Source organism: Meles meles, chromosome 15 (assembly GCF_922984935.1).
Source record: "Meles meles chromosome 15, mMelMel3.1 paternal haplotype, whole genome shotgun sequence".
Classification (NCBI taxonomy): Eukaryota; Metazoa; Chordata; class Mammalia; order Carnivora; family Mustelidae; genus Meles; species Meles meles.
In genome coordinates this window covers 52571042-52584941 of record NC_060080.1, presented here as the reverse complement: position 1 = coordinate 52584941, position 13900 = coordinate 52571042, and the positions used below count along the sequence as shown (strand labels likewise).

At 58.2% G+C, this 13900-nt stretch overlaps 1 protein-coding gene across 24 annotated transcripts in view; it reads left to right on the top strand.

Moving 5' to 3' along the window:
* DYSF (dysferlin) overlaps window positions 1–13900 on the top strand; it is a 203405-nt gene that overhangs the window by 83248 nt on the left and 106257 nt on the right. For all 24 annotated transcript variants that reach the window (XM_045978655.1, XM_045978680.1, XM_045978675.1 and 21 more), the window contains 6 exons: window positions 324–437; window positions 1692–1869; window positions 2431–2555; window positions 4535–4641; window positions 9550–9742; window positions 11809–11964. In XM_045978655.1, the coding sequence (XP_045834611.1) occupies window positions 324–437; window positions 1692–1869; window positions 2431–2555; window positions 4535–4641; window positions 9550–9742; window positions 11809–11964 (873 nt within the window). The remainder of the gene's footprint in view (window positions 1–323; window positions 438–1691; window positions 1870–2430; window positions 2556–4534; window positions 4642–9549; window positions 9743–11808; window positions 11965–13900) is intronic.

Genomic DNA, 13900 nt, shown 5'->3' with positions numbered 1-13900 from the left:
CTTCTCCCTCCCCTTTGCTTTTCCTTCAGGGCCAGCCTGACCCTCTTGTCCCCTCATTTTCCTCGTCCCCGAGGGACCCAGGGCTCATCCATTCATCTCTCCCCTGGCTGGGCTGGAGTCTGGTACTGATCATCTGGGTGGCTTGTCACGTGCCCTGAACTCTCTGGGCCTCCGTTTCCTTATCTGCAGAGTGATGGGGGGAGCCCAGGGCCCTGCTGGTCACCTAGGAGAGGAGCAACTTCAGGGCCATATTTTCCTTTCTTTCCTTTCCTTCCTCTCCTTCTCTCCAACCCCCCTGCTCCTGGTGACCCAACCCCTCTTAGGGAGAAGGCGTCGCCTACCGAGGGCGGCTTCTGCTCTCCCTGGAGACCAAGCTGGTGGAGCACAGCGAGCAAAAGGTGGAGGACCTCCCTGCTGATGACATCCTTCGGGTGGAGGTGAGGGGCGTGGCTCGGGAAGGGGTGAAGGCAGTGGCAGCCAAACAGGGCTGGCTCCTACTGTCATGGTGGGGGGAGGGCTCAGCTCCACCCACGGTCTGTGCCTTTACCCCTCTGGGCCTCAGTGCCTCAGCTGTGACGCGCCAGGAAGACCACGGCTACCCCGTGTCCCTGAGGAATGTTCAGAGGCTCAAAGAAGATAAAGGAGAATATTTTACAAGCCTAGAGCTTGATACAGAGCGAGAGGCCCATTTTATAACAATGATGTAGAAGCAGCTGACACTTACTCATCCCTCCCCGTGTGTCAGAGGCTGTGCTATGACCCTTGATGTCACAGCGTCCCCCCAGCAGCTGGGAGGTGGCTGCGTCCAGTATCTCCATTTCACAGATGAGGACCCTGAGGCTCAAACATACCAGAGCAGCAAAGCGGGAGAGCTGAGCCTTGTGCCCAGGAGGCAGCTGGATGGAGTCTGTGTGATGGTAAATCTTTCAGACTCTAGCCAGAAAGCGCAGGTCTGAATCCTGGCTCCACCACTTACCAACTCTAGCACTTTCCTTGTCAACGAAGCAAGGGTCATAAGTATACTTACCTCCTAAGACCGTTGCGAGAATTACATTGACTCAAAGCCCTATGTGATGAGCGGTCAATAAGCGTTAGCTGTTACTACTGTTTACGACATTCCACAACCTGGTCGTGTAACCCTCTTCTCTCTGCCTTCCGTGGAGGGGATGGCAAAGTCCTCTTGGTTCAGACCAGGCTGTGCGATCGAGAGCCTGCCATGTCCTCAGCCGTGAGCCCGATGCCCAGAGGGGACATTCCTCCCCAGCACAGGGCAGCCTGTGTCTACCGCACAGCTGGAGGGCGTGCTGGGGACCCCGAGTGGCACGGGGTGGGAGCTCTGGGCAGCGGCCCCTTTTGAATGGCAGATGCAGGAGACCAGGCTTCCCCCAGGGTGGGGTTGGGGGGGCGGGGGTGGTGCCATGGCTGCTGGTTTGGATTAAGGAGCAGCATGACCTTGGAGGAGCAGACCTTATTAGAGGAACATGGCCAAACACACAGGCCTGGAATGAGTTTGCTCAGTTAGTAACCAAATCTGGGCACTGCTGCTTAGCTGGACCATCCACCACCCATCCGTCCAGCCAGGGTTTACTGGGCGCCAGTCACGGCCAGGGCCTGCCAGACATGTGACCCCTCCCCACCCCAGTGTCTTCCTTCCTCCTCCATGACCTGTCAGCTGCCCTTTCTGCCCCCAGAAGTATCTCCGGAGGCGCAAGTACTCCCTCTTTGCCGCCTTCTACTCGGCCTCCATGCTCCAGGACGTGGATGATGCCATCCAGTTTGAGGTCAGCATTGGGAACTACGGCAACAAGTTTGACACGACGTGCCTGCCGCTGGCCTCCACCACGCAGTACAGCCGGGCGGTCTTTGACGGTGAGGTGGGGGGCTGTGTGCCTGGCTGGGACCTGGGCCACAGAGCAGGGGGCCCAGCCCGACATCCTGCTTCTCCTGCAGAGCTAGCTGCCGGAGGCCCACCCACAGGCCCCGGCCCAGGCAAACCAGTTTGGGGTGACTCCCTGCTCTGTGCCCCTCTGTGCCATTCCGCACTCCCCGCTCCCATCTAGGTGGCTGTCTGCTGCCAGAACCATGCAGAAACAGGCTGTGGTCGGCACTGCTCCTGACCTAGGGCCGTAGCTGATTTTCACGGTGGCTCTCCCGAGTCACCTAGAGATTTTGGAGAGCTGGGTTTCCCAGGTCCTTCTAGCAATCCCTCTGGGTGTGCTCAGGAGCCCCTCCGAGAGCGGCAGCTGTTTGTTCAGCAGACGAAGGGAGCTCAGGTGCCCTGTTTGGCCACTAGGGAATGTTGGCCACTCATGGATGTCCTGGGGGTTCTTAGTGGGAGGGAGCAGGAGTCTGAATCAGTCCTGGCCTTGGTCCCCTTCCCACCCACCCCTGCACTCCTGGCTCAGGACCAGGCCCGTCGTGTCCTTCCAGGGTGCCACTACTACTACTTGCCGTGGGGCAACGTGAAGCCTGTGGTGGTGCTGTCTTCCTACTGGGAGGACATCAGTCACAGAGTTGAGACTCAGAACCAGCTGCTCAGGATGGCGGACCGGCTGGTGAGTGGAAGCTGCCTCACACCTGCACCCTCCTTGTGCCCCACCCTGCCCCCATGGGTGTCCATAGACCAGGCCCCCAGGGGTGCACGAACTTACACAAAGCTATGCGCATAGACTCTCAGGGTGCCTGGGGTCCCTTGTGTCCTGACCGTGGCCTGCCAGTTTGGAGATGTTGTCCTGCTAGCGGGAAGGGAGGAGAGGGAGTGTGAATGATCAGGGGGCCCAGGGAGGTAGGAGACAGTGCAGAGAAGGAGCTGAAAAGAGCCAAGCGGGAGCAGTGGGGCGGAGCCTTGTACCCATTCGTGCTTGCATGCATCCATGCATCCTCCTGCCACATGCCAGGGTTTGCGCTGGAGGCCTGTAGCCACAAGGGAGACTTGGACGAGGAGCTGCCCTGCCTTCAGGAGTCAGTTTAGTAAAGGCAAACACAGGCTCACCCACACTCTCGCACAAAGGCTCCAGGTCCAGGGGCAGGTGACACTCCAGGACACAGTGAAGAAGCCTGGGCACTCCGAGGAGGGAGAGGGCCAGGAAGCGGCAGGAGGGCGTTGTGGAGGCGGCGAGGAGAGGGGAGGCAGGAACCCTGTTAGGGTGCCATGGCAGTGGTCCGGGAGTGATGACAAGGCATGGGGCAGGAGGGGACCCTGGGGACAAAGCTGCAGGACTTGGGTTAGAAGGACTTGGTGGTTGAGGAGTTGGGAAGGCAGGAGAAGTGGAGTGTATGAGGTCAAGCAGGAAGTTGTGTTTTGGAGGTGACTTGGGAGTTCCCTGGGGGGTTTCCTGTGGATGCGGAGAGCTGAGGACCCAGGGGCTCGGCCAGAGAGTGGAGGAGAACTAAGTGGACAGAGGCGGAGAGACTAAGGGTGGGGAGCTGCTGATCCTGGAGGGGTGGGTGGCTAGGCTGTTTCTGCATGTGCTTGACATGGAGCGTAGCCCACGGGAACCTGGGGGAGGCAGGTGTGGCCTTGGTTTGGGAGTCAGGAGCAGTGTGGTGGAGGGAAGGGGTTACTGAAGCTCCGGCTTGTCTGTGGCTGTGGAGGTGAGCACAGCGAGGACGATGGGGCGGGGGAAGGGAAGGACGGTGTTCTCGGAGGGGAAGGGAGGGGATGCCCGCCTGGGTGAAGGCATGGTGGCCAGCCTTCCTGAGACTGGCACTCTTGCATAGGGAGGGGACCAGCCAGCACCCAGGTCCTGGAGGTCTTGGAGTCCTTGCTCTGCAAGTCCAGACTCCGTCTTTTGGGGTGGTCATTCTTTCACAGGATGTTCCCTGAGGGCCGCGACTGTGTGTTCTTTCCAAGTCCTGTCCTCAGAATGGCATATGCTCAGGGAGGCCGATGGGTGGGGAGGGGACCTGAGGGGTCTGAGGAACAAGCCTTTGACCTGACAGGTTTTCTGTGAGAGGTCTCCAAGCTCTGGGCTGAGGTCCGTGGAGACTGCCACTGACCAGCTCCAGCAGGAGACACATGTGACCTGGGAGGGACTGGGCCACGCGTTTGGAGAGGGAACTCTGTGTTATTGGAGGTGGTCTCAGTGTTCCTGGAGGCAGGAGAGGATCAAGGGTGCTAGGGCTGGGGAATTGGGGAGGGATAGAATGTTCCAGGTGGGGACCGGTGTGGGCTCAGAGGGTCCCTCACCTGTGAGATGGCAGACTGGCTCGAGGGACCCCGGGAGGAGCAGAAGGCAATGGTATTGTGTGGGAGTCTGCACACAGTGCTCAGGTCCTTGTGACCAGGCCTATCAGTGGAGTCCCAGGCTTGGGAATTCCTATCCGTGTGGTGTGGGGAGCCCTGGAAGGTTCTCGAGGTGAAACAACTCCTGGCTTGTTGCATCTGGGCTCTGCATTCTCTGTTCTCACTGTTCTCTCCCTCAGTTCAGGGCGTCAGGTTCAGATTTCGGCGACAGGGCCCAGGGGCTGGGAGGCTGTTGTATACCCTCCACCCCGCCACTACAGTCCCAACCCTTGCCTGCCTGTTCCACAGGAAGCTGGCCTGGAGCAAGTCCACTTGGCCATGAAGGCGCAGGGCAACACCGAGGACGTAGACTCCCTGTTGGCTCAGTTGTTGGATGAGCTCATCTCAGACTGCAGGTAGGGGGTGCCTGGCACCCACACGCCCTTCCCTCCTGGCTCAGCAAGGCCCTTTCCCTGCGAGTGCTCGTGTGTGGCGGTGAGCGGCGGCACATCTCCCCAGCCACGCTTGGCCAGCCGTCCAGCCTGCGCTGAGTCCAAAGGTGGTGCAGCCAGCGCGGGGAGTTGAAAAGGTGACATTTAGAGCAGGTCATAAATCTCCCTGCAGCAGCAGCAGCTGTGGGCCTGGGGCGGACCAGCTCACCTGAATGGGGAGCATTGTGTCTCTGATCCCCGACCTCTTAGTTCCCTGATGGAATCTCCAGGAGGAGCTGGCTGGTGGGGCTGACGGCGCCCCTCCTTCCCAAGGCCACGTTGAGGACCACGGCTTCCAGTTAGCCTTCTGTTGACTTCAGGAAAAGAGGGCTCTGGGGGTGATGCAAAGTGGGGGTGCTCAGAGATCCAGCAGAAGGGGAGGCATCTCAGCATCTCCCCCAAAGCTAGGAGATTTGGGACAGGCTACCCACCTGCTCTGAGCCTTGCTTTCCTCATCTTCAACCCCACGTTAAGAATAACTGCTTTTAATAGCACAGAAGCAAAATGCTTGGCACTTTAGAAAGTATGTAATAGATGCTGGCTATAATTACCATTAGGAAGAAGCGTCAGGAGACTTAGGTCTTGTCCCTTTAACCAGCGTTGTGGCTTCCAGCAGCTTCACTTCTCTGGACCTCAGTTTTCTCAACTATGAAATGGACTTCATGATACATAGTTGCTTTTCTACTATCTTTGGGGTTAAAGGTTAATGTAGGAAAAGTGTATTCCAGGCTCCCCTCGATCTTACCATCCCACCTTCTGCTTATCATCCTACCACCTCTCAGGGGCGGAATTCTGGGCAGGTCATTAGGTATTCCCCGAACCTTCCTGGAGCCCAAAGCCTATTGACAAGCCTGCAGCTTCAGCCTCTCCAGGGGTGACAGATGGAAAAGTGAGCCAAGGAAGCTGGGTGTGTTGGCGAGTTTAGAGGCTTGTGCTGCAGGAGCTCAGAGCAGGTGCGTTCCACTCAGATTCAACTCAGGGGAGCTTCCTGGAGGGGTCGCTCTCCCTACATGAACTCTGAAGGAGGAGTGGAAGGAGCTAGCCTTTGCAAAAGGGACTGCCCAGGCAGAGGTGCAAAGCCTGAAGTGCCTGCCACCTCTGTGGTTGGCAGGCGAAGAGGACGCCCAAATGGGATTGATAGGCCTGGGGTCCGCTAAGGTGAGCTCAGCACTGGGAGACTTGTGGAGGGCACGGGATCCCTGTGGTTCTGGTGCTCGTCCTGGCTGCAGAGCAAGGGAGGGGTTGGTGGTGGTGTTGAGGAGACTCTGGACAAAGGTGTCACCGAGGCCAGGGACATGGGGAGGGGTGGGGGCCAAGGGAGGCAGAAGGCAGTGTGGACTCTTTAGCTGGCATCATGACAACCACAGCCTCGTACGGACACTTCCTGTGGGAGGTGCTGTTTGCGAGCACGTGACACGTATGGACTAATCACAAGCACCTTATGAGGTAGGAAGTGGGGAGATTCATGTTTTATAGAGGAGAAAACTGAGGCGCGGAGAGATTACCTTGCTCAGATTCACTCAGATTCCCGTGTGAGTGGCTGAGACCGCTGGCTGGATCGCTCTGAGGAACAGGACTTGCGGGTGTGTTGGATGTGGGGGCCCGAGGAAGGTGCAGAGTGATCTCCCAGCTCTGGCCAGAGCAGCTGGGTGGACAGCAGGGCTATTCTCAGGGAGATCACTGGGGGAAAGAGGAGCTTTTGGGGAAGACGAGGCACTTAGGACTGGCCGTGTTGGTGGGAAGTACCCGAGAGCATCTGTGGTCTGGAGGTTGGAGGACAGGGTGAGGCTGGAGGGGCATGGTGGGGTGTGCTCAGCGTGGGGAGGGGCTCCGAGTGACTTGCGGTGGACCATGGGCCCAACTTGGCAGCCCGGGTATGGAGGGTGGGTTCTACCCATGGCACTGCTTGTGACTCCTATGGTATGTGGACCTTGGCAGGGGTCAGGTGCCTGAAGCCTCAGAGACAGGTGAGACCCAAGTCCAGACCCAAGGCTCTGTTCTCAGAGGATTCAGCTAAACACACTTCTGCTAAAGCCTGGTCCCTTTTGAGTCACTCTGCTGGGGCTAGAAAGCGCCTGGGGGCCTCCTGGGGGAGTAGGTCCCAGGACAGGAGGGTGGGGGAGGAAAGCTTCCCATCTTCTTGGAAGCATAGTTGGGTCTCCAGGGAGGAATACCAGACATCAGGACACCTGCCTTCAGGCACCGCTTGAGGCCACTGATAGCCCTGGGACAGCAGCAAGAGGGCTGCCTTCACCTCTGCTCTGGGCTGCTGAGCAGGCGGCCAGGCATGGGGACCCCAAGCCAGTGGGTCACAGCCAAACACTGGCTGCACTCCATTCCTTCAGCCAGACCTTGTCCCACCTCCCAAACCAGTGTCCTTCCTTCCACACCTCTCTTTTCCTGGCTTCTCTCCCTCTTAGCCCCCATCCCCCTGCCAGGGTGCCCCTCTGTTCCTCCAGCCCAACCTTCTCCTTTCACCCTTGGACCCACGGACCCATCTGCCTGCCCCTCAGCCAGTGCTTCCAGCTCCTTCTTGGGGGTCTTCCCAAAACTGGGGCCTCGGCTTCAGCCCTCAGTGGCTCCCCCTGCCTTTAAGGAGCGGTCCCAGCTCTCATCCTGGTAGACAGGCCTCTGTGTCTGCACTCCCTCTCTCCCTCACAGACCCCAGCCATCCTGCCTTCCAGCCCTTTGGAGCCCCTGGGCTGGCTTGTCCAGGTCTCGCCACCCCATGTGTGCTCCCTCCTGCCTCTGAGCCTTTTTCCTGTGCACGTACTGTTCCTTTGTCTGGAACACCACTTGGCTTTTCTTGGCCCAACTTGCTTCCTCCAGGAAGTACTTCTGACTCTGAGGCTGCCGAGGGGGCAGGGGTCTAGCCTGTCTGCCTCTCTGTTCTGGGTACTCTGGACCTAGCCCTGTCAGGACCCGCAGAGCTGTCGTTCACGAGGAAGAAAGGAATGACCCCTAGACCAGTTCACCTTTCAGGCTGGACACTGTGCCTTCTTGGCAGCCGTTCCTAACAAAGATTCCCGTGTCACTGCGGAGGTCGGCAGCGTCTTTTCAAGCCATCCATCTCCACTCTCGGCCTGCGCTGAGCCATCCTGGGCCTGCCCACCATTTCCAAGTCAGCCAGGGTTGGCAGGGGGACCGTCCCTGTTTGGGATAGGGACATGATGCCATCCGACCTCCTCTTCCCAGTTTCCCTTTTGTTTCATCCCCTCTACCTTGGGCATTCCTGGGGCAGGAAAGGGCCAAGACATCTCGTTGGTGGTGGTCACGGGTCCTGGCTGTTTTGGGGGGAGTCTTGGCTGGGCTGGTGGCCTCCGTGAAAATCTCCCTTTGGTGGTCTAGGGCAATCCCTCCCAGCTCCCGACCCAGGCTGGGAGCATAAATCACCCCGGTTGGCTCAGCTCTCCAGATCCTACTCCAGATCTGCCTGCCGCCGCCCTCAGGCCCACTCAGGCCTCCTTCCCGGGCAGGCCCCAGCCCAGGACTCGGGCCCAGGCCCCCCTTTACCCAGGCGGCATGCCCCTCCACCACGAATCAAGTGGGCTGGGGATGGAGGCCGCCCCTCTCCTGGCCTGGGGCAGCCCCATCCGCGGCACCCTCGGGGCAGTAAATATTATATTACTACAGGGTGTGCAGTACGTGACCTGAGACAGGCCCCGGGGCTTAAGTTTCCCGAGATGGAGTTTGCGTACTGCTCCCCCCACCCTAAAAATTCAATTAAAAAAAATAACAGGAAAAATGTAGTGCGCCGAGGGCCTGCCAGAGCGGTGTATCTGGCGGCGGCGGTGCCGCTGCGCTCCGGCGGTAATTGGTTCTGCATAGCTCGGGGAAATTGGCAGAAAAATAAATCAGCCGGGAGCCGGAGTCGAGACGCTGCGGGGAGGGGAGTGTGAGCTGGGGGGGCTGCAAGTGGTGGGGGCAGAGCTGGTGGAGCGGGTTTGACTGATGTCCTGTTTGGGAGTCAAGGGCTCAGTGGGGGCGGGGCGGGGGGTGGAGCAGCCCCCACCCCCAGCAGGGATCATCTAGAGGGCTCCTGCATGGTGAGGGAGAGTGCAGACGCCCCCCTTCTCTTCCACGTGACCCTGCGTGTGTATTGACTGACCCCGGAGTTAGAGCCTGTGAAGGAGGACTTCTGGGGAGCCCATGGGGGGGGCAGGGTGGGTCAGAGTCCCGTGTCTCCGAACAGGATGGAGTTTAAACCCAACCCCCACGTGGGGCCTATGGTGGGGTTTCTGGGGCTACATGTACCCTCTACCTCCTCTCCATAGGCTTCCCGAATGGAGGGTTCTGAGAGGGGTGTCCTGGGGCTGCCCCAGGTCGGCACAGCTGTATTGCTGGCTGCCGGCCTCCCCACAGCGTCTGCAGTGGCTTGTCAGGGGTCCATAAATTTCCTTCCTGAAGAACGTGTGAGTGCAACAGAACGGGTTCATTTCAGCCCAGGGCAACTTAGCACTCTGGCCTCTGCTCTAGGAGGATGCAGGGGGCACAGAGGGAGCTGTTGGGCCCTCTGAGGGCTTGTGGTGGTTTGGACAGAGGGGATACCCGGGCCAAAGAACTCCTAAGTCCCAGACAGGTGCCTCCTGAAGAGAGGGTTGAGGGACTTCCGAGCAGGAGGCCTGCGAGCCTGTGTAGTTAGGGAAGGCTTCCTGGAGGAGGTGAGGAGGGAGCAGGTCCCATAGAGAGATGGGTCAGGCTGGAGAAAGCACCTAGGGCTCATGGAGCCCCCGGCAGGCAGGCTGAGGGTATGGGGTTTGTTCGGGGTGGGGCGAGGGCTGTCTGTGCACGGGTGTGTGTGCTGGGCTCATCCTGTCTGTCTGTCCCTCACAGCCAACCCCTAGGTGATGTCCACGAGATACCATCTGCCACCCACCTAGACCAGTACCTGTATAGGCTGCGCAGCCGACACCTGAACCAGATGACTGAGGCCGCGCTGGCCCTGAAGCTCGGGCACAGCGGGCTCCCAGCTGCCCTGGAGCAGGCTGAAGACTGGCTGCTGCGTCTGCGTGCCCTGGCTGAGGAGGTAGGAGGCCCTGGAAGGTGTCCTCCTTCCTGCCTGCAGACATCAGAACTGGGAGGGGCATGGGGACTGTCTGGACCCTGATCCGACCCTGACTCTGTCACTGGGTGAGTTTGGACAGGTGACTTAGTGTCCCCTATTTGCAGCAGGAGGAGAGGGGATGCAACTGGACGCTGGGTGTTATGGGGCCTCGCTGAGAGCCTGGTGTGCAGTTAGTGTTCTGTCAGTGCCCCCCACGGGCTCGGTACGTGTGTTTAATCAGAGTCACTACAGTACATCAGAGACGGAGCTGGGACCAGAGCCCCGGAGCGCCTGGCTCTGGGTCCAGTGCTGGGGCCTGCTTCCCCAGCGACCCAACTCCTCCCTGCCAACCAGGATCTGTCTGCCCCTGGCCTCAGACCTACCTCTCCAGGGACACTGTACTTCTTGCTGTCCTGGATGCCTCCCAGCCCCAGGCCTCAGGAGGCTGTATTTGCAGGAACTGTGTCCTACCTAATCAGAGAGAAGCGGCTGCCTTTTGTTCCCACCTGTAGCCCACCCTCCTCCTTGCCCCAGGTCAGATGCACCCCCTACCCCAGTTCCCAAGGCAAGCAAGCCTTGCACAAGTTTGTCCAGAACAAGGACAAGGTTCTGCTCATGTGTCATGGGCAGACCAGCTGCTGCCCACTCTGACCAGAGGTGTGTGGCCCCCTATGGAAGCGGTGGGGTGGTGAGGAAGGATCTCTCCAGAAGGAGTGTGGGGGCAGGGCAGGGCCCAAGAGGGGCTTTGGAGGAGCGAGTTGTTGAAGAGGAGAGAGGGGTGCAGGAGGTGGAATGCTGCTCAGAAGGGAAGGCAGCCCAAAAAGTTGATCTCTGAGAGTCAGCCTTGGACTTGTCCCTGATCAGGCCTTTGGGCATATGGCCAGCTACCTGGGGAGAATACTGTTGCTCAGCCACAGGCTGACCCCATGCAGTGGCTACAGACCATCCTCTTGGGCTGGTCAAAGGCTGCCTTCCATCATCTTGACCCAGATGGCTCCAGGACTCTGAGCACAGACTGGGAAGGGTTAAGGTCCAATGGGTGCTCCTGACTGCAAGGGACCCCAGAGAGCGTCTTTCTCAAATTTGAATGTGCATCAGAATCCCCTGAAAGGTTTGTTTATTTATTTTTTTTAAAGATTTTATTTATTTATTTGACAGACAGAGATCACAAGTATGCTGAGAAGCAGGCAGAGAGAGAGAGGGAAGCAGGCTCCCTGCCAAGCAGAGAGCCCGAAGCGGGGCTTGATCCCAGGACATTGAGATCATGACCTGAGCTGAAGGCAGAGGCTTAACCCACTGAGCCACCCAGGCGCCCCTCCCCTGAAAGGTTTATTAAAACAGGTTACATGCCATGTCTGACCCTGCATGTCAGAGCAGGTAGAGCCTGAGAATTTGCATTTCTAGCACATTACCGGGAGCCGCTGCTGCTCTAGGGACCACACTGGTATTGCGGTCGGGAACCGCTATTTGGAGGCAGAAAAACCTGGTTGGCTCCTACTCTCTTTGGGCTTGAATTTTCTCACCTGATAAATGGGGCTGCCTGTCCTTGCTGCAGGGAGTAAGTGAAACAATGAAATGCCCCATGAGCCTCCAGGGGCTCTCAGCCATGGCCGTGGTCCTTGTTAGAGACCCAGAGCCACCTCAGTGAGCACGCTTTGCTCTCAGGGGTGAAGAAGCTTCTTAAGTGTGATGTCATCTCTTGGGTCAAATCAAATCCTCCAGTCCCAGCGCCCCTGGGAGCACCTCTCTGCTCAGTGGAGGGGATCTAAGAAGATAAGCTCTGGGCTCCAGGCAGGAGTGTCTCTTCCCAGAAAACGTGAACACAGCTCCGTGAATTTTTGGCAGGCTTCTCATGTGCACGGAGGCAGCCTCATGCCCTGTGCTTGGGGGCTGCTAGCCGTGGAAGACAGAGGGACCCAGCCCACCATGGGGGTCAAGGAGGCTCTTGGGGGTGGGCAGTGGGGGAGCTGGAAGCTGGGAGGGAAGGTAGCTGCTGGTGGGCCATGGGGCATGGGCCTCCCCGACTCTGAACGCTACCCTCTCTCCAGCCCCAGAACAGCCTGCCCGACATCATCATCTGGATGCTGCAGGGAGACAAGCGGGTGGCGTACCAGCGGGTACCTGCATGTGACATCCTCTTCTCCCGACGGGGCGCCAGCTACTGCGGCAAGAACTGTGGGAAGCTGCAGACGCTATTTCTCAAAGTGGGTTCCTTTTTCTTAAGTCCTGATCATATCTTCTTCCAGGAAGTGTCCTTCCCCTTTCATGTCTCCTTCCGGTCTCCATCTGATTGAGAGTCTGTAGGCTCTCGGAGGGCTTTGGGTAAAATCGTTTCCCTTCAGGTCCTTGAACCCTGCACACCTGGGCTGGGAAGCTGGCAGGTGAGAGCTGGAATCACGAGGTGCTGGAAATGAATGAGGCAGGGTTTTTACCCCCTGCTCCCCACCCCCAGGCTGTCTGGTGGGGCTGACTCCCGAGGCTGTTCTCAATCTCATAGCCAAGTCTCTGGTAGGGGGGTTTAGCCCTCAGCCTCCACCCCAGCCTCTAAGAGCCCTGGTATGGACCTCCTTGCCCTGCCTGAGTGATTTGACTCCAGCTGGAGTCATGCTCAGGTTCAAGTTCTTCCCTGTGGGAAGGCTGGCGTCAGGGGACTGAGTGTGCCTATGGCTCTGGCCCATCTGAGAGCTGGAGGCAAGGAATCCAGGACCCCTCATGCTGTCCTGCCTGCATCTCGCCTCCCCTTTCTCCTCCTTCAACCCCAACACTTGCTCCCCGTCTATCTTCTTTCAGGGTACTGGCCAGCCTTGGGCTGGGTGACAGGGATGTGAGCAGGTGCCTGAGCATGCCCTCTCCTCCTCTCTGGGTTCACGTGGGGACATGGAGCTAAGGTTTTGTGGTGGGGTACTGTGGCCTGGTGTCCAGGACATAATTCAGGGAAATCCCTCCTGTGCTATGACTGCCCGGGCCCCAAGGGAGGGTCCCTGTCTGGAGGGCTGTCACTGAGGCTGTCCTGCAGGAGGAGTAGCGCTCACTCCAGAAGGCTCTCTTGGCATTATAAGCTGCCTGGCCTTCAGCCTGGCTGGTCCATTTTCCCCAGCCCCTTGCTCTCAGCCTTCCCTTCCAGGCCCCTCCTTCCATCCACACCAGGGACCAGCGCCTGCCTCTCCTCTTCCAGGAAGTCATTGTTGGCTAGCCTTAACCTCAAACCTCTGAGTGCCTGTCGGTCAACCCATTCATATACCGGCCGGTCTTTCTTGTCCTGCCCTAGGCTGGGAAGAGAGGATAGGTTTCAACAGTACACCTGTATGGACAGGTGGCAAGGTTGGCTGGAAGCCTGTGTGGCATTGGGTAGGTTGCCTGGCCTCTCTGAACTGCTAGTTGTCTTCTCACCTGTAACACGAGCATCAGGATGCCCACTTCACAGGTGTTGAAGGTTGGAACTAGGAGACACAGGTCATGGGTCTTGCTTAAATGAGGTGATCAATGAGTATCGGTTTCTCTCCCCTTTTGTCCCCTTTTTCTTCTGGGGTGCTCCCTTGCTTCCTGGGGAGAGGTATCTTTCCACCAGCATGACTAGAAGTGAGGTGATAACCTGGACCCCAGGTCACTGGAGAGGCCAGCCCCCCTCGCCTGCCTCCATGCCACCTGGGGCAGGTCCCCTGTGCTTTCCTCACCTCCTAGCCTCCCGCCTTTCTGTTTCCTCAGCTGGCTCCTCGCCAAGCCGGGCAGAAGGGCAAGGAGGTCGAGGAGCTGACATCTCACAGTGGGGTTCACCGGGGAAGTCTGTCTGGCTAGAGCTCACTTGAGTAGGATGAGCTTCAAGCTCTGACCTCTCGGCCCTGCATCCTTGGGGAAACACAAACTGAAAAATTTTCCCTGATTCCAAGCAAAAAAAAAAAAAAAAAAAAAATAAGATATAGAATTGTTTCTCGAAGTCTTCCCCACTGAGTTTATGAGCCCCGCCAGTAGCTCCTGAGCAAGTTGTACAAAAATGTTGGCAGCAAGCAGAGACCAAGAAAACATTGGTGTTTCTTAACTTAAACCAAAGTTGGAAAAAATGAGCACCAGTAGAGAGGGAGAGGAGCCCCAAACTAGACATTTCTTTATTTGCTGTTGCTATTTTGGGTCCGGCAGGCTGGC